General features: G+C 37.4%; 1 protein-coding gene across 5 annotated transcripts in view; it reads left to right on the forward strand.

Moving 5' to 3' along the window:
* Positions 1–18,525, forward strand: part of atxn10 (ataxin 10) — an 82,108-nt gene extending 63,583 nt beyond the window's left edge. For 2 of the 5 annotated variants that reach the window (XM_058986329.1, XM_034033064.3), the window contains one exon: positions 13,886–18,525. In XM_058986329.1, coding sequence (XP_058842312.1) covers positions 13,886–14,070 — 185 coding nt within the window. In that variant the 3' untranslated portion in view covers positions 14,071–18,525. Of the gene's footprint in view, positions 1–9,758; positions 9,877–13,885 lie in introns of those variants that run through there. The other 3 variants (XM_034033065.3, XM_058986328.1, XM_034033068.3) reach the window with 3 other exon arrangements.
* Positions 18,526–19,829: the final 1,304 nt, after the last annotated feature.

Here is a 19,829-nt window from a genome sequence, read left to right on the forward strand (position 1 = left end):
TCATTTTGCCCATGAACAAAATGAAGATGTGCTTGTATATGTGTGCATGTCTATATTCAATTATTATTATATGTTAACAGTTGGTCTTATGAACCCCCATTAGCACTAGACTTTTAAGATAGTCGAAGATTAGTGCTAATCGTCTGAAACCATCTTTTAATGTTTGAATTATGTTAAGACTGCAGTCTACAATCGAAACAAAAAATGATTTTTTTTTTTTTTTTTTTTTAAACAAACTGCTGCACTTATGGCATTTTAGCTGATGAGGGACTTTTATTTCTGAAATATCCTGAATACATTTGATTATTTTTCTACTTTGTACAGATTCCTCAATTCTGTTATTTTATGTATGTATGTATGTATGTATTTTATGTCTTAAGTGTGCACTGGAATTAAGCCTTTGCTTTTTTGTGGCACTATAAAGTACCTCTATAGTAGGTCATTGAAACATACTGTATTCAGTTGCAGTAATATACACTAGATGTCAGTGTTGTGACTAGCTCATTGTAGAAAAGGTTTTGTGACAACATTCCCCCTAGGATAGTTAGCTGCAACATATCCATGAAGCTTAAGTCCTGTTGCTACTTAGGTTGGTACAGACTGAAGTGCCTCAATTGTGCAGTATAGAGTGCCACAAGCACATAAAATAATTGATTACCCTTTTCTCCAGCAATAGTTCTGTATGTATATGTATTCGGATAAATACAGTTTCTTATTCAAGCTGTAAACAACACTGCACCTCTATTTTGAATTTATATCAGCACCGATTCAACACTTTGAGGTGTATTTTTTTTATGTTCTTTTGGTTTTTGCATACGCTAAAGTAAATGGAGCTTAACAAGTAGATAATCATGTAATGTCAATTTAAGATGCTTTTCATTTTTAATAGAATAAGTAACTCAAGACTCTGAATATTTTCTGATCACAGTGAGGTTGATTCGTATGACATTCCAGACCACGAGAATTGTGACCAAAGATGTGACAAAAAAAAAAGAAAACAGTAAACGCACAATCTGATCTTTTTTGTATTCTGGTTAGTCCAAACGCTGTGTGCAGAGGATGTGTTTTGTCGGCGCAATGGTTTTCACAGTGCAATGCACTTCAGTCAATAGTTTCTTCTGCCATCTGAGCTATTGCCCCTTGTCTTCTGGGTGCTGTCCTCTCTCAGGGGTATTACATTGCACTGGCCAGTCTTTCTGCTGTCAAAGTCAAACCACAAACCAGTGCTTAAACCGCATAATTGTGTAGTAATCGCACAGTATCTGAAAGGTTAAAAATAGTTTCTAGGACTATGGCCAAATGCAGTGGTGTGTGATAAAAGTTTGATGAAGTTTGGTGCAAAATCAAGGCAGTTATCGTGTTCAACATGTACATAATAATAATAATAATAAACTAATAACAAATTGAAGCCTGTTGCATTTTGAAAAGCAAAAATGCACATGTGTAAACATTTGATCCCCCACATGTCCTCCTTGCATGTGTTTCAGGGATCTCCTTTGAGAAGTGACACTCGGAGGTCTGAGATAGAGGTCGGGTTGGAGTAGTCATTTGGTGCATTATTTATAGTTCGTCTCAGCAGCACATTAATTCAGGTTCAGGGCTTTTGTTTGGTTTGACTCACATAGCATCCTCTTTGGTATTCATCGCTCTAGATTAATTAGACTACATGTTACATTTGCATGTGTAAGAGCCCTGTTTGTTTTGTGGTCTCATAAAGAGGGTTTTTGTGGAAACGTGAGTACAGGTTTTTGCATCGCAGGCTGCAGCAAGGTTGGTGGCTTATGTTATTCGGGTGGTCGGCTGCGTGGATGTACAGTATACCTCCTTTTGATTTAAGAATGAGTGGAGGACTGTTTGTATGAGTTAATAAGTAGTTAGTATAGGGGAGAGCTGAAGCTAAATATACAAGAACCTGGCCAAGAAACAGATATGTTTTATCAACCTTTTTTTTTTTAATGCATTTGTAAAAAACAAAATGATCTTTTGGCACCTTTTTTGGTTTGTAATGTCAAAGGCTATTTTACACAGAAAGTGGTGAGAGTATTGTATGGGTTACCGAGCCATGTTATTTGAGCTTAATCATCGGGATCCTTTTAAGACTTGACAACGTTTTGAGAGAAATCATCTACTAGTTACCAGCAAACATTTGTCTTCTTTTCTATAAATATTAACTGCTAATCCAAGGGCATACTTTAGTATAAGTTACTGGGGTACCAGAATCTGGGGGTACAGTGTAAAACATCTGGAAATTGTGTAGTCTTGGTCTTGCCAAGCCATCACATATCTGTCAGCCCTCTATCATAATTTTGACAGAGCTGTTGCCTTTTCCAGTACTGAAACTGATAGGTAGCAACAGATTTTATATATTACAGATACAGTACATGTTGGGGAGACCAATTCCATAACAGTTCAGTCAGCTCATTTGTGGTACACAGTGTGTGCTGCATGTATGATGTATGGTATTTTTTGTTAAGCCCCTTTACGTCATTCAGGATTTGATCACACTGTATTTACTTTGACACAATTATCAGGAGGCTATCCAACCTTCCCTATTCTGTCACCCTGGTTGGCAGGCTGCCATATTGAACATGTTTGTGTTAAAACCAACTCTCTGGAAACAAGCCCCTGTTGTCTTAGTGAGTAACATCCTGGTTTTAATCTGGAGAGATCAATAACCCTTGTCCACTTAGTCAAAGTTTTTCTGTCACAATACTCTTGGCACATGCTGTCTTCTTTCCCATGCACGCATAGCGTATGCTCCAATCTAGATTAATTAGTATTTAGCAATGTTTAACTGGGAAAGGCCTGGGGATACCTGTCACTTTCAAGGACATCCTGGGAAGTTATTGTCACGATTTATATAGACAGAAGCTTGGGAAATATTCAATGGGAATTAAAGCCCTGGTTATATTGAAACTGTAGTACATTACAAGCTCATAGGGAACATGATGCGACACTTCATGTCCCACTACAAAATGAATCGGCTGCTGCTACTGGTAGACAGGTCAGGGAGGATAGTAAGTATTTTACACTTTACATGTGGTAATGTCAATGCCATGAAATAATGTACCTTGTATAATTATTATAAATAATAAATGATTGCCCTACGTGCCTCTACCTCGTCTGTTGATATATAAATCTCCTGTGTTGTGAAGAGTGGTTTACGTATTCTCTCGGCCAGTGACCTGCTACTTGCTGTTCTGACTTGCGCTGGTTGTTCTTGCTCTGTGCTACTGCCACTCAACATGATCGCCACTTCTATATTCAAAACAGAGCCTTGTGGTGACGCAAGCACATTCTGTCTCTTAAAGGGATTGTTGCTTGGCCCTGATTGGATAGCAGATTCCCCAACCTACTCAGCATTGATTGGCTGGGCGCTATCACTGAGCCACTAAACGCGCTTGCGCTGGGTTTTTATTCTGATCAGAATCTCACTTTTGGAGAAGCATGCTTGTTGTCTGTTTAATTGCAGTTTTTAAGTGAAACCATGTCAGTGGAGGGGTTTGGGAAAATCCACCCAAAAAAAGATTATTGTAATAGTAACACAGCCAAGTTATTGCTAAAATATGGTCAACCCTGACAAGGTAGCAGTCCGCGTTTTATGATCAGTTATCTGTGAGAACTGATCTTTGTCTATTAGCAACAGCACCCTGTTAGTTTCACTTAGCAATCATAATAAGGATGTCTCTTAATCGCTCCTGGGAGAGAAGTTGGATATTTATCCCTGGATATTTAAATACACCCTTGATAGAAATAATTTCAACAACCCCCATGATACATGTGATTAAAGCTGCTGTATGCCATCACCAGGTTGAATTACATACCAAAATGTTTTTTTCTACTTCCACCTTCTTCAACAGTTCAGAAACATGAACTTGTTTGCATTTCAGTAAAGGTAGTTTCAGCTGCAGGCAGAAAAAACATACCATCTTATCAAATACAGTTTTGCCGACAACTGCAGCACAGTACAGCCTGCGTTATCATAAGTGCTGGGTCTCATGTATCTACCAAACAAGGAAAAACCTTGTAAAATGAGTTGCTTCTCATAGGCTATTGGCAGCAATGCCGTAACGTCTCGTCACCAGGTAAAATTGATCATAAAATTGATCTGTGTGTGTTGTTTATTGACTAATATGATAGGTTGTAGGTTTGCACATGTCCAAGATGCTGCCAATTGAATACACCTGGAAGTTCTTTGTGTGTCCATTTCTGGTCACAACAGTACCAAAGGAACATTGTGGCCCTGGAGAGAGTCCAACAAAGCATAAGCAGACTCATTCCGGCTTCTAAAGGAAAGAGCTATGAAGATAGGTTTAAAAAAAAACAAAAAAACAAAAGAATCTGTTTAGCCTAGAAAAAGAAGAATTAAGGGGGACATGATTGATGTCTTTAAATCTTAAAAGGAGTTGACAAAGTTAACTCTAACCAATACTTTAAGCGCAACACAGAAGCAAGGACTAGAAGAGACAGTTGGAAATTAAGTGTAGATAGACTTAGGACAGAGGGAAGCAGACACTTTTTCACACAGAAAGAGGGTATGGAATGGGTTACCTAGTCATGTTGTTGATGCGGAATCACTTGGATCCTTTAAGACCCAACCTGACAAAGTTTTGAGGTCAATCACCCATTAGGAACCGGACAAGCATGAATGGACTCCTTTTGTCGTTCTTTTGTGCCAATCAGATCTTAACGGAACTCTCACATTCTAATGTCAGTATATCAAGCGTATACAAACAAACCTCCCTCTATTAAATATTTGTGTCGCTCTGGCACTGTGAACTAAACCGGCATTCTTATAAATGTCACCTGCAAGCTACGCTTTTGTTTGCCCCACTGACTCTGTTTCAAACTTTTTAGCGGTAGTGGTATGAATTTCCTCAAATACTTCATCCCATTATTCATTCAAAGTTCTTCAGTTACAGTTATGCTGCAGCTTCTGAACCAGCTACATCATTGAGCCTTGGCCAGGACTTTCAGTACATCAAGACAAGATTAAGTACCGCAATTGAGAAACAGGCTGTGTCTACCACTCGTGTCATTTAATGCCTGTTCAATTTTAAAATAAAAATGAGTACTGGTCAGGTATGCCTACCAGTCTGGGAGGTGCATAACTATTTCTGACAACAGTAACGCTAATTTACTGCATAGGTTAATATGTAAAAGTGAAACTGTCTCTTATGGTATGAAAGTGTCCTTCTTGTGTTTATTTTGGGTAGGCAAGAGGGCCACAAAACGTTAGCTGAGAGGGGAATAATGATTTATAATAGTGTTGTATCATGCCAAGATGTCTCAAGGCATATACAAATAAATACAGAATAACTGCTTGGCCCGCATCATAAGTGCTAAAAGCTAATGAAAAAAGATTGGTCAGATATTATTACTAGCAGTGCCTGTGAACCATCAGAATCTCCCATTCAGTGGAAACGAGACTAGGGACTGAAATGTGCTGTGATAAGTTCAAGCTATTTATTTTTTATAGAGTTATCGTGTTTAGAACAGAAGCAAGTTGCTGTACAGTATATCATGCTGCTAAAGTTGAAATAGGGTATAGGAATTGTATTTTACCATATAATTGGAGTGGTGTGTGATGTATTGTAGCATCACAGTCTCGGACCACATTGACTATGCTATTTTATTAAGTATGTGATCGGTTTGTTTGCTTATTTTATTGCAGTTTGAATGGTTCTGTTATTTTTGTATCATATTAGAATATATTTAAGCTAGATAGATACAGGAATTGGGAGGAAAAGCTGCTTGCTTTGTTGAAGCAGTAAGGTCAACACAAAGCCAACAAAAGGACCTTCACTAAACCTTTAACTAACTTTATGATATAGCCACTAGCCCTTCTGGTAATGTCCTGCTTTAAGAAAGACACTTGTTTAAATGTTTCTCTACTAGATGCAAAAAATGTTTAGTTTTACTTGGACTCTACGTGTGAGTGAAGAAGTGTCCCACCAGCATTTGCATTATAGTAAAGGTGCCACAGCGCTTGTGTGATGACTGGTGCATTAAAATCTTTTGCATGTGTTTGACAAATACCTATTTAAGGATACAGTTGTATTTCGCAAACACAGTTTGAGTAGAGTAAAACAAGCAATAAATGCCCAACCACCTGTCTTTCTGCATTCATTCATCTGTGCCAGTAGCTGTTGGAGGGTAGTGTATATCTCAATAATGAGGGGGCGGGGCATTAACAGTATTTCCACATGACAACATGGAGATGGGGATAAGAGCTTCCCTCCTGCCAACTCTTTGCAAGCCACTTTAGACATTTAAGTAAAACTGGCTAGGTACAGTATACAGAACTGTAGGTCAAGTACTGTACACCTGGATAGTATTATGAAGCACAAGTTAACTGTAGCCCAGTTGTCAAGTAGGCTCCATGGAAACCTGTGATGTAAGCAGATGATCTGGGGTGGGAAGATAATGGAAACAGATTGAAATATTCCTTAACCTGTTAACAATGGAGGCATTTACTGTACATGTAACAATGTGGTGCAATAGCACTCAGCTGTGAATGATGTTTCTTGTCTGTATACCTTAAGAGATTAATGCCCTTCCCTATGCCTAGTGTTATTACAAGGTGGTGATTTAATGAAAGTATTCAAACAATTTTGGACAGATTACATGCAAACATTTTAAACAAAGAAAGAACGCCCTGTTTGCCCTGTTTCAGCTATCCTAGGAATAAGAATATGCTTGACCAACTGTTATCCAAGTCAAAAAACAAACAAAAAAAAAAAAAATCAATCAACTATAAAAAACTCTATTTAAATGTCAGCAATAAATTTAGTTTATTATGATAATCAAACCCATTGAGTCTGTATTGCTGACACTTCAAATCAGCAATTGTACAATATATATCATTAAATATTAATTCATAAACGATTCAAAAGTGGATAACATGATATGCAATATCCAAACATTTGACATTCCACTTGAATTCAATGTGGTTTGCTGACACTTCTTTGGAAGCATTTCCAAAGTCATACCAAGTACTGTATCTACATTTATTAAACTGTCCAGAAATTAACATTTAAAAAAATATATACAGCAGGTCCGGCAGTGGGTACTTTTTCAAATCCAAAACACATTTTTCAGAAATGTGTTTCTGCTGACTTTATTACACTTACTCAGTCCAATATTTATTTATATGTGTTAATGTATTTTTACCCCAATTTAATTTGATGCTGGGACCAGGTTGAAAGTGATTAGAAATCTGTCGTGTTTGTTTCCATCAACAGCATACCACAGTTAGACCAATTTGAATTGGTACTCTGTCAGACCCAGTTAGGACTGTGGGCTGACAAACATTCGGTGTGATGGAGAAAGTTACCCAATAAGTTCTGGTCATGAGCTATCTAGAACTGGCTAGACTATTCTAGAGGTGGTCTAACAAGAGCATTATATATTCTTAGCATAACTTCCCTAGAAGTACTGAATTGTCTTAATGTTGTGCACATAGGGCTGATCATTTTAGGACACAGTCCAGTAAAATTGAAAATGTCTTTTCCATGTGCTTTCCACTAGCAGCCTTCAGTGCAACGGTTCTGTACCTAGGGACAAAGGTCGCACAAGGGCAGAAAAAATTAATTGGATGGTAACATTGTTGTTACATTTTCATATTGAAATATATCTAGACAACTGCTTATCCAGTTGTGAGTTATAGGTTATTGACGACATAATTTTAGGGTACATGGAGGTGTCAGTCCACACTGTATGTCATGCTTACATTTTACGTACTGTACAGTACCATGGATGTACCTGTACTGTTGGTTAGGTGATCTGCTTTTTCATGACACTGATGGCTCTAATTATGGATTTATAACCTTGGTTTGAGATCTTTGTTACCATCCATTGATAAGTAAAATACTTTCCTAGTTGGAGAGTCTTCAAATTGAAAGGGACTAACAGAGTCTGGGCTCAATGGTAGGGGTGTGCCGATTCACAAGGTGAACCGTGTTACTTTTCTTAACAAAACGAATAGTCGTACAGTGACCCCTGTGTCAATACACTGTTTATTTGGGGGTTTTTTTGGGGGGGGGTGGGGGGGGTTATAAAGTAATTTTGTCAGCTAACAACATGAGCATGCATTAAATTGTGTCTACACTGATAATTGGAGAATATTATTTATTAGCATGTACTCTAGCAGCCTCACCTACCATTCACTGTGTTAAGGGTGTTTTTGTCAAGTCCTCCGGTAGCAGAGCGAAACAGAAGCTGAGCGGAGGTGGGTTGTTAATGTTGATAATCTCATAAGTGTGGGCTCACCTCGTATTCTTTATAAGAGTCACGCTGTGTGTAAAATGTGTAAGGCTCGGATTTGCAGGGCTCCAGACTGGGACTAAAATGGTTGCAAATGCAACAAGAATTTATAAACAGTTTTTTCTGGGTTAGGCGCATTGACGCCTGTAACACAAAAAATGCTGCATCTCCCTTTAGAAGTGTCAATATTTATGAGTGTGCTATGACGTCGGCCTGTAAGGCGGGCAAAAAAACCCGTATATCACATGTTTTAATAAACCGAAGTGGGAGAAGGACAGTAACAAATTATGTAGGTGCTGTATTAACACCAGCAGAATAAGGTAACCCCAGTTCCATGCAGCAGTTGACGGTGACCAAACGTGTTTGAGTTTTGTGTAAACATTTGCTGTTTAATATTGTAAATAGCAGAACCACCTCATTGCAAAACTTGTTTTTACTGAAAAATAAACGGTAACATGTAATCATAAGAGCTGTCTGTGTTACATGCTGTCAGATCAGGACTTGAGCATGGGAGCTGCAGCATGCTATTTCCCATGTTACAACTGTACGCAATTAGAGGTGTCGTCACCAATTCCAGACACAGCACTTGAAAAATATTTAAAATATACACATGCTGAGTTCATCAGCTGCATAGATTAACCACTCAGCAGAATGTGGCAACAAACAAGTGAGTACAGGCATTAAATTACTGCTTTAGTATCACTTCAGTGTTTCAACAAGTTGCTGTATTTTAAGCAGTTGAATATAATAGCAACTAACTTGCTCCTGAAGTGGAACCCAGCAATTTAATTTGGCAACCAATTTTTTGGGGGCCTGGAGGTATTGGCTCCTAAGGCAAAAACTTTGTCTGGAGCCCTGATTTGTAATTTTGTTTTAAATAAATGTATTTTAAAGAATAAGAAGGAAACAAAAGCAAAACAGGCAGTGAAGCTTATTTGACAAAAAATGCTTTACCAGTGTTATTGCAAACACCTGCACAAGCAAATGAGACAATTGTGTGATTTATGTGTTTCTTGCTTAATTGCTGTATCGTTACACATATCGTATTGTTAGGCACGTATGGTGAAGACACTGCCGATACCCAGCCCTACTCAATGGTGAGCCTACTTTAAATGTAGATGTTCACTGTAACAACAACTTTAGAACTGGGACAGTGCAGTATGTATTTTCACACTTGAATTACTGTAATTCAGTAGTATGCTACAGTGTTTAACAGATCACAGCACAGAAAATTGAACAATGTGTTTTCATAAATTACTAAAAATATTATTAAACAACTAGCAATTGCCTCAGTGTGGGTACAATAAGCATGTGGATCATCAGATTCCCATAGGAAAATGTCTGCCACCCTTTAATTTTGACTGTGTTTGTTTGTGTGTGTCTGCTTGTTGTGGGTCTGGTTTCTTTTGTGGATTCCTCCTTTGTCATGCATGGAAACCTCTTTAAATCCTTGTCGTGGGTTGACTCCATATGTTTACTCTTTGTCCACATAGGAAAGGAAGGTTCCCTGGGTCTGTGTAGTTTGTATGAGTCCTGTACAGGGTGGAGAGCTGCCATGACCACCATTTCATGAAAACCAAAGCTTGTGTTGAATGGATGTGTGTCACAGTGGTGTGTGGTAAGACTCTACTGGCACCCAACCTCATCTGAATGCTACTCTCAAAGTCTGCTTTTTGTATTTATTTATTTTTATTGTTATTCATTCAAACAAATATTAAAGTCAAATTATCATAAGCTGAGCATCCCTTCCGTTGAGAGCTTCTGTAGTGCTTTACTATAAGTAAAAATAACAGTTGTAATTGTGTGCCTGTTTATTGTAGAATGCATGCTAGGGATACATTACTATGCATACATATTGTTACATATTGCAGGTGTTTTCAAGATTGTGTCCAATTTCTCAAAAGGAACAGACTGGTCACATATCCCTCTAAATCAGTTTAAACATCTTGCAGACTTGATGCATCGAATTAGTGCAATTCTGGCTGCCTATTGTGGCCCTTTTAAAGAGCTTGGAAATGTGACCCGTCTGCTGCATCTTGTCATACACAGCAGTATTTTATACTTTGCTTGCTAATACATTATTTTTGTATGAACTTGGTGTTGGAGTATTTAGAGAATACTGTCAAATGACGGTCAAAAAGAGGTTCTTGCAACACAAGCCGTTTTTGCAAATGTTATGTCTAAATTAATAAAACAATAGGACAGTGAAATACCATGGGTTATAAAGCAGTAGGACCATGAAATACCATGGGTAATAAAGCAGTAGGACCATGAAATACCGTGGGTTATAAAGTGCCTCTGTGTTTATTGATCTAATCTGCACATTATTAGACATAATTAAAATAAATAATTGAGAAAAGCTACATTTTATTTTGTATTTATTTTCTGTTTCAGTCATAAGTGCTTCTGTTGTTGGCCGACACAAAACCCAGTTTCTAAGGTAATCATTGATGAATCCCATCAATTAAATCATTAATTCACTTTAACCTCTCAATATAATTGGTTTCCATTTAAAATTAAATGAAGCCTCTTAGTTGAATTAATATAAGGTATTAAATCTTTAAAAAAAAAAAAAACAAGAAAACAAAAGCTGACACTTATTGAGCATTTGTGAAGAAATTCTTTTAATCATGTCATTGTCAGTTGCATTTGTTCTTTATGTAGATTTGCAACAAACAGGCCCATGGTATTATGGCTGTAACTATGGAAACTTCAGAGGCCTGCATTGCAAAGCTTAGTATACATTTTAAGTGCTTAAAGTGTTGGTGGGATTAGGGACTTTAGAATATGTTTAATTTTACCTCTTTGGACAGAGGAACAAGAGGGTAATGGGAATATTAGCTCAGACTCTAATCTCTTGTACCACTTCAGTTCCTGTAGGCCTCTAGCCTGCCACAGCATGCTAACAAGACAGCTCATGAAATATTCATCACATCCTTTGTATGCTGGACAGCACTATTTAAAAAGGATCAAATAAGTATTTTAGGTGTTAAAAGACCTACATGTTGCAGATATCCCCATGGACATTCATAGGTTCCTTATCAATACTTATGAAATTGCACATAGGCTTAATGTTAAAATAATTTTGTATGTGTCTTGGAAGGTTTCTGTCAATTTTTACAATTTAAATTCTATCTCTCTCAAACGTTCCTCTGGGGTTTCTGCGTCTACAGATAATTGAAAAAGTGTAATTAAACTAAATCACTGCCTCTCATTTTCCATAAGCAATACAGTAAATACTAAAATTATAATGTTCAAGTAACAGCAAAGTAAATAAACAAAACACACAGCATAGGGTTAATGACTGGTGTATCCCTGAGTTTAGTGAATGTTTTAATGTTTAGTAGTAGTAAACTAGACTGAAGCATGGGCACGTTTAAACTAGATACCTCTTCTGTATTTTTACTGTTTTAGTGAAGTGGATCTATATACTACTGCTGGGAGAAAAAATAAACCAACAGAAATAATATAGACTAAAGTGGGGACCACCAAACTCATTTAACGTGTAATATACGCCGGATTCAAACCCAGATAAAATGAGCACCTAGCACAAAGTGTTATTTTAATCAGTTGTTATTCAGCAGGCATCCTAATACAAGACAGCCAGTAGAGAGTGTACATTGCACTTTATCCTTATACTGTATCTAGACATCATAAAGTGCTATCATTGTATTTACATTTTGGGTTAAAATTAAATCAACTTTCAGTAAACAACATTTTATAAATTGAAAAATATGTTTATGTGTGAAGTGGTGTTTTCCCATTTTCTGTGTTTCCATTCAGGGAATGTGTGTTGTGGTATAGCAGTGACGTCACCGATCCTAAATGTGGCAACACTAAAATTGTTTTCATTAGTGCAGTTGTTTTGAAGATGCATGGAAGGGGCGGTTAGGGGCACCATGCTAGGAAATTACTTGGTGGCACAGACAGAGTCTGAGGCTGGCCTGACGGCAACACTCGAAAACCCCCACGTTCCAGATATGACTTACCAGACAACTTCACCATGCACATCCAAGCGGGTACCTTTAAGTAACATGTCTTTAAAAATACTAGACCTTTGATTTGATGAAATGTATTTGAAGATCTATGGGTCAATTTAACTTAATATAACTTATATAGGTTATTGATTCACCAGGGTGATTCATCAGTGCTGTAAAATGCTCTAATAAAATTCAGCTGTTGTTTATCCCAGTGGGGGTATACACTAAGTTGATCAAATTGACCTCTAAGTACCACATATTTTTAAGAAAGTGCAAAAATAGAAAATGAGCAGTACACCTCTTTTGAATTGCCGCCAGTGCAGAGTTAAAGTGGTTAGAAAACATCAAATAAAGGTGAATACTGACACAGAACCATAAAGAAAGTGGCAAAATTTAAGTTCAAAGCAACTAGTAGAGTAATATCCCAAACAATTTCCTGACAGCGAGGGAAGCAGCTTTAACTGAGAAACAAACTTCAAATTAACCAAAGCCTTTTGTACAGAAACTGTACCTTTGCATACACTTGATAATGCAAAACCTAAAGGGAGGATGGTTTACAGCTGTGGAGAAGCATGAAACCCAGATTTGCAGCTCTTGCAGTAGTTGCCCTGTGCGATGTGTAATAGTACCTGTCAACAGTGTAGATGCAGAATTATCCTTCTAATCTTAACAAATGCTCAAGGGATGACAGATGTCGCATCAAATGTGAACTTTTAATGTATATCTTGTAATAACAAAACCACAGCTGGGTTCAAATAAACATCAGTTTCAACAAGAGCATTTATTTAAAAAAATGTAACTTGTGTTCAGATTATTTTTTACATAGGACAAAGAATACGTGTTAAAATTAAAACGTAAGCATATTCCTGTTACTGCTGTTTAAAAAGGTACTGTTTAAAAAAAAAAAAAAAAAAAGTTAAATACATTACACAAATCTTTAAATATCATATTGTTTATTTTTAGCCGTGACTGTGCCTTGATTTTAAGATATTTGGACAAAAATCACATTCTTAATTATGATGTGTTATATTGAGAAAAAACAAACAAACTGCAATATGGATACATAGGATACAGTAAAGGTAAGTAATGTATTTCTTATAAACACTGTTCTGGGGTGCAATGTTTTACCCTGACTGAGATATTTAGAATTGAAAATCCTGTTCAGAGTTTATATTTTTGGGGGGCTGTGCAATGATTCCTCCGTTCAGAAGTTTTTCTTTAATATAAGAGATTGTCAGGAATCCTACTGTAAGTATTAAAGAAATACAGAATGTATCACAGGGTCATCTTACGCGCCAGCATTTCGCCACAAGACAAATTAGTTGGTAGACAATTGCATGATGTAATGTTGTCTCATGTGTGTTTGTTGATGCTCCGTGGCATGTTTTTAAAAAAAAAAAAAATTCCAGTTGCAGCGAGCATCTTGATGTCTTGTGACGTCGCTGTGGGTGTCTATTGGCATTGTTTTATTATGGAGAGGAAGAAAGGGATCTTTAACTGACCTTAAACACAGAAGGTTAAGCAAATAATTTGGAGTGGTTTGTTTTTTATATAAATATCAGATTGACGTTTGCAAACGTCAGTTGTTTTTAAGCTTTTTCAATGTAACAAAAGGTTAGTTCCTTAACCGGGAACCCCAGTCATTAATCAGTGGGCAGTGTTTGCCGTCAGGAATGTGTTGGAACAGAACAAACAGAACCAGGAGATCCTGATGGCAATGGAGCGGCGCGGCGTGGCAGATGAATCAGCGCTGAGAGAGATGGGGTTTGGCGTGGAGGAGAGGGACGGGCAGCTGCTGCTGAAACCAATCAAGAAAGAAACATGAAAAATCTGTGATGAGCCGGGTTTGTTAGGCACTGCTAAGTTACTTTTGCCAACAGGGACCTAATCGATAACCGAAAAATCATGAGAATAATGTTGGTTTATAGTAGCACGAAACAAAACCATATATATAGACACATACACAAATGGGGTAGAAAATACTTTAATATTTTAATGAGATATATATATTTTCATGAAATTTAATGATTTACCTGTTTTAATAAGGATGAACATGTGTATGCAGATGTAATGTATATTCCCTCTGTTAAAGCTTTGTGTTATAATGTTGCCTGGGATATTCCCCACATTTTAAAAGCATGTTGGGGTCCTTAACTCAACAGTACACTTATTAGCACAGTGTATTTCAATGAGTTACTATTCATAATAGTGGGATTTTTTGGCACACAAAATGGTGCACTAAAACGGGTTGCACTATGTGTTATAATGTTGCCTGGGGTGTTCCCCACAATTTAAAAGCATTTTGGGGTACTTAACTGGGCACTTATCGTCATGCAGTATTCCAATCACTTTGTATTCATTATAATGGTACTTTTTGGCAAACACTGTGCCAACTAAAAAGTAAGCCCCAAAATATTTTATAATGTTGCCTACATATACAGTAGTTGCCTATAACATATAGTTTAACCCGTTAGTAAATATTTTGTTATTGGCAGAGTTTGTGCCAAAATCTCCCATTGAAATGTAGTAACTCATTGAAATACTCTGTGCCAATAAGTGGTCTGTTGAGTTATACCCAAAAATTGTTTTAAATTGTGGGGAGCACCCCAGGCAACACTATAACACAGAGCTTTACTCGTGTTAGTACATATTGTTTCATTGGCAGAGTTTGTGCCAAAACCTCCTATTAAAATGTACTCTAGTAAGTTATTGAAATACTGTGTGCCAATAAGTGTCCTGTTGAGTTAAGGACCACAAAATAGTTTTAAATTGTGGTGAGCACCCTAAGCAACAATATAACATATAGCTTTACCCGTTTTAGTGCTGCTTTTTTAATGGCAAATTATGTGTCAAAAAATAATTTAATGTATAGTAACCCATTGGAACACTGTGTGCCTGTAAAAAAAAAAAAATAATAAAGTTGTGGGCTTCATCGCCCACTTCCCGTACACTGGTTGCTGCGAAAAGAAGAGACTCTTTCCAGTGGCTGCTGACTTTCAGAGAACCAAAGGGGCAGGTGGCACGCTGGCTTGAACAACTGCAATCATTCAACTACAAGATCCAACACACGGCTGGGAAGTGCCATCCCTGCGCTGAGGAGGGCTGCAGCCACTGCAACAGACGGGAGACCTGGGAGCAGGAGCTGACTGGCGGAGCGGCAGAGAGGGGAGGACCGGGAGCCAAAGAGGGGGACCCAGGCGACTTATGTGACCTGCAGCAAGCTGTCTATAGTCACCACGCCGGAGTGGAGGCTGCAGCAACGGGACCCTGACCTGCAGCCAGTGTTGCGCTGCTTCCGGGACTTTGAAGACCACTGCAACGAGTGTATCACGAAAGTGGAGTAGAAATCACTTACATTTCCTTGATGTTAAGCGGAGTGTGTCATTAACCAAAGTGATATTATCAGGACCTTGTTTCCATTTGACATTATATATATTCATATGAAAAATAAGGGAGGGTGCTGCACTATGACTACTATGATATAAGTAATACATTTAAAATAAGAAACTAAATGTCAGTGGCATTTGAACCTAGCAATTGAGCTATCACTGCCATCTAGACAGTCGTCAGTATTAAATGCCTTTTAAAAATGACAATGCTTTACTGAATTCAACACTGGGTATGAAATTAAATTCCATTTAAAATGTAAGAAAAAGAATAGTGTAGGCATACAGTATTATCTCCTAGTGGGTTGGAAAACCTATGTGTCAGTGTTTATTTATTCCTATCTAAACCCCTGTATGGTTGGTTTAGTTTCACACTACTACATACCAATGTTATTTCCTTGTTTTTTTTAGTTATCGATTATATTTTCCTCTTAGATACCTGTTTGGGCAGGAAACTTTAGGTGCTAAGCAGGTTCAAGACCTCAGGTGTGTAGTGCATGGATTATGCTAAAACAGTGATAGTCAAGTACATTTCATTATGAGATTGCCGTGGACAACTACTTTATTAAAAAATTATTGATTTAAACAAGATTAAATTAACCACAGTCAACTAATAAAGTGATTAGTATGTGTGAATACTGTATGCAAGCACTTTTCATTAAACAATCTCAGTAGTCACTTTACTGGGTAAGTAGCTTCATTTAATTATTTTCACTTTAACTTATTTATTTTTTTAGTGTCCCTGTTTTTCTCCCCAATTTGCAATGCCCTAAATTGTTTTCCCCTCACCGAAGCAATTCCCCACACAGCTCAGGAGAACTGAAGGTTCAATGGGCGTCCTTTGACCAAACCAGCTTCCACTTTTCACCCAGTAACTCGAGAGTGAATGTCAGCGAGCAACCGACCTCTGGAGGACAAAGTCCAGCCCTGCAGGTGTCCGCTTGAGCTCACTAGACGCCTGGCCAGCAGGGTTCGCAACAGCGCGATGAAGAGAAACAGTCCCAGATGTTTTTTTCCTCCCTGACCCACGGGAGTGCCAGAGCCAATGCAACGCTCCCTTTGGAATCCCCAATGAAAACCAGCGACTTTGAACAGCCAGGACGTGAACCTGAGCTCCCCTGACAGTATGACACCCTGCACACCATATGGCTGTGCTTTTACAAGATGAGCCACTCAGGGCGCCCCTTCATGTTTCCTTTTACAATGTTTGGCATTAGCTGTGCCTGTACAATCCTAGTTGCCTGCTCCTTTTGAGTACTTCCTGATTTAAAAAAGGCATAGCATGCATGACACAGTAACCTTTCAACTCTGCTGACCCCACCTTTCTTACTATTACTACGGGGCAAGCAGAGTTGAAAGGTCACCATGTACAGGTATATGGGATTTCTTTGGAATCAGGAAGTTCAAATATAAAGGAGCCAGTAACTAGGATTTTACAGGCACAGATAATGGTGGTGGATTCAGATTCAGAAAACAATTACTACAATTCTATGTTGGAGCAACAGAACAGGAAAGGTGAAAAGTAAAATGACATGTGTAGCTAATTGCCGTTTAATAATTGTGCTCATAGATACATTGAGGGCCAATGTTTCAGATTAAAAGGGCATATTGAAATGGCATAGATTCCATAAGCATTTCTTCTAGTACACATTCTAAACTTCTGGTGTTAACAAAGGACAGATCTACAAGATTTCAAGTGGAAAACAATATACAACTAGTATGTTAAGCTAGACTCTTACACTTCGGTCTAATTGTATAACGTTTAGTATTTCCCAACTTGCATGTGTGCACCCTGTTCCAACTACGTTTGTATAGGTACACCATTTACACTTTTACAAACTAAATGAAATCCCATCTTACCTGTCTTATTTTTATACTAAATGCAGATAATAGCAGTCGGAATCAAGATGATTTTTCTCTTTTTTTATGTTTTGTTTGTATCTTTTTACTCTGAAGGCATCCACACAAACACCAGTACATTGACAAGACCTGGCCGCCTGTCCGCTATTCCTGAAGAAGACTAACAAGAAGATCACTTTATTACTTGTATCTGCATTCACTTGTATACTGCTGAGAATTAACCGTTTCAAACAAGTGTGTGTCGTTTCACACTAGAATAGAATTTCAAGTTGACTGTTTAATGCTTTCTTCCATGGGTTAGTCTTCTGTGCACTTGACTTTATCTGAAGGCAGACTTTGTTGACCTTGCAGTCCAGTATGTTTACATTCCCCAGAGGTACTCTTAGCTTCAGGGACAGAAGTGAGAATGCTCCTGCTGCAGCAGTCGGAGGTGATAAATACTACCTACAAGATCTGTTAAGAAAAAAAGTTTGCTGTTTGTTTTTATTAAATATTACTGTTTTATTAACTAAATAAAAACCTGTACAGGACGCTACACCTTTAAACAAAGTGAGACTTGAGTGTCAGATTCTCAGCAGATTCTTATATTTTTTTCTGAAAGGAAAACACACCAGTTAGAATTTTAAGACCGAACAGAAACATCTTCAGACAATTTACAATCACCTTAATTAAATGCCTGATTTGTTTATTTCTAGTCAGAAAGGTGTGTTTTTCCTTTCTGAAAAAATCATGCTGGAGAGTTTTGTGATCTTGACCTGAAGAAAGGCCAAAATTGTATGCTTACTAAAATATATAAAAAATAGTTTCAGGTTTTGGCTGCAAGTAGATGAATTTGAACCCTTTGAATTCTTGCTCTTATTTTCATAAGCAGATGAGAATTTTTTTCATTTTTTTTCTGGTGTTAATTATTCATGTTTACAGTTTGCTGTATTAAAGCTTACTACTTTAGTAGGCTTGGTTCTATTAGCTTTGTTAAAAGGAGTTTTGTTTTTTGTCTTCCTCATTATAACTAATAAATAAAACTGCATACATAATGCATTGTTCCATGTGTCTTAAAACAGAATGATAGTATGTTCAAGTTTGGGGAAGGAGTTGTAACTGAGACAGCCTTGGTAAAACTTGCAGGAGTTGCACAGAAATGTAGAAACACCTGCCATAACACTATCAATGAGCATCCAGGGCAGCACTGATTCGGCATCCACAAGGTGTTAAAATTGTTCTGGAGGGACATACAACAAATTGTCCATGATTGCCGACTCCTTCGTGGAAGATAGGAGTGGAAATCTACAGAGATGTTCTCCAAAACATCTGATACAGTCATTACTCGTGTTCTTCGCAGTCTTTGATACTGAAGCACATGAGCACCTACTTTCTACTAGCCTTCTAAAATCTCTCCGTTTTGTTTAACTTGCCCAATATGGTGGAAACTGGCTTACAACAGAGAGATGCAGCATTTATATGTGGCAGAATACATGTCAGTGATGTAATTTGCATAACATGTTTTTTGTTAAAACAAAATTTATATTGATTTGATCACCATATCCTGTTGGGATAAGACTAACCACATTATTTTAGAGCATTTTACAGTACCCAGGAATCTAATGGATTGCATCAATAATGTATTTTTTGGGTTAATCATGGGATAGCTACAGTAGGTGGGTGATGCAATCCAGGGTGATTCCCCAGTGCTGCAAAATACTTAAAAAACCCAGCTGTGGCTTATACAGGAATAGTATAGATTGATAAAATCAATCTCTAACCCAAATAGATTTTGGTATACCGATGATGGGAAACAATCAGTTACGTGTTTATACAAAAGTAACTGTTTTCAATTATTTGTCCAATTGGCTGTTGTTATCTCTTCATTTTAGGCATCCTGCTTCTATGTAGCATGTGGCATGGAAATAATTTAGAGAAAGGAATCTGACTGAAATACTTCAAGATGCAAAACCTAGCACTGTATGCGTGCACAGATCTGTAATCTAGAAAAAATATGCTATTGAAAATAGAATATTAAGTAACATCTTTATAACCTATGATTTCATTGTGGCTTATTTCTAAACAGTAATGAGACAGTGACACGGGTGTCCAAGTGTTCAACTTTTCAAATAATATCCAACTACTTTTTATTGCTGTAATACAATACAATAAGGTGCCATGTCAGCATAATAAATGTTAGAAACAAGAAGAGGTTGTTTGGCACATCTTTGTTTTTCAAATGCAATATGGCCAAATTAAAAGGCCTTTTGAATGTGCCTTCTGTTTTACACAGTACTACTTCACCAGCTAACCTGTACTTCTTTTCTAAACTTAATTTTACTCAACTTCCATTTTTGGC

This window comes from Acipenser ruthenus, chromosome 14 (assembly GCF_902713425.1).
Source record: "Acipenser ruthenus chromosome 14, fAciRut3.2 maternal haplotype, whole genome shotgun sequence".
Lineage (NCBI taxonomy): Eukaryota > Metazoa > Chordata > Actinopteri > Acipenseriformes > Acipenseridae > Acipenser > Acipenser ruthenus.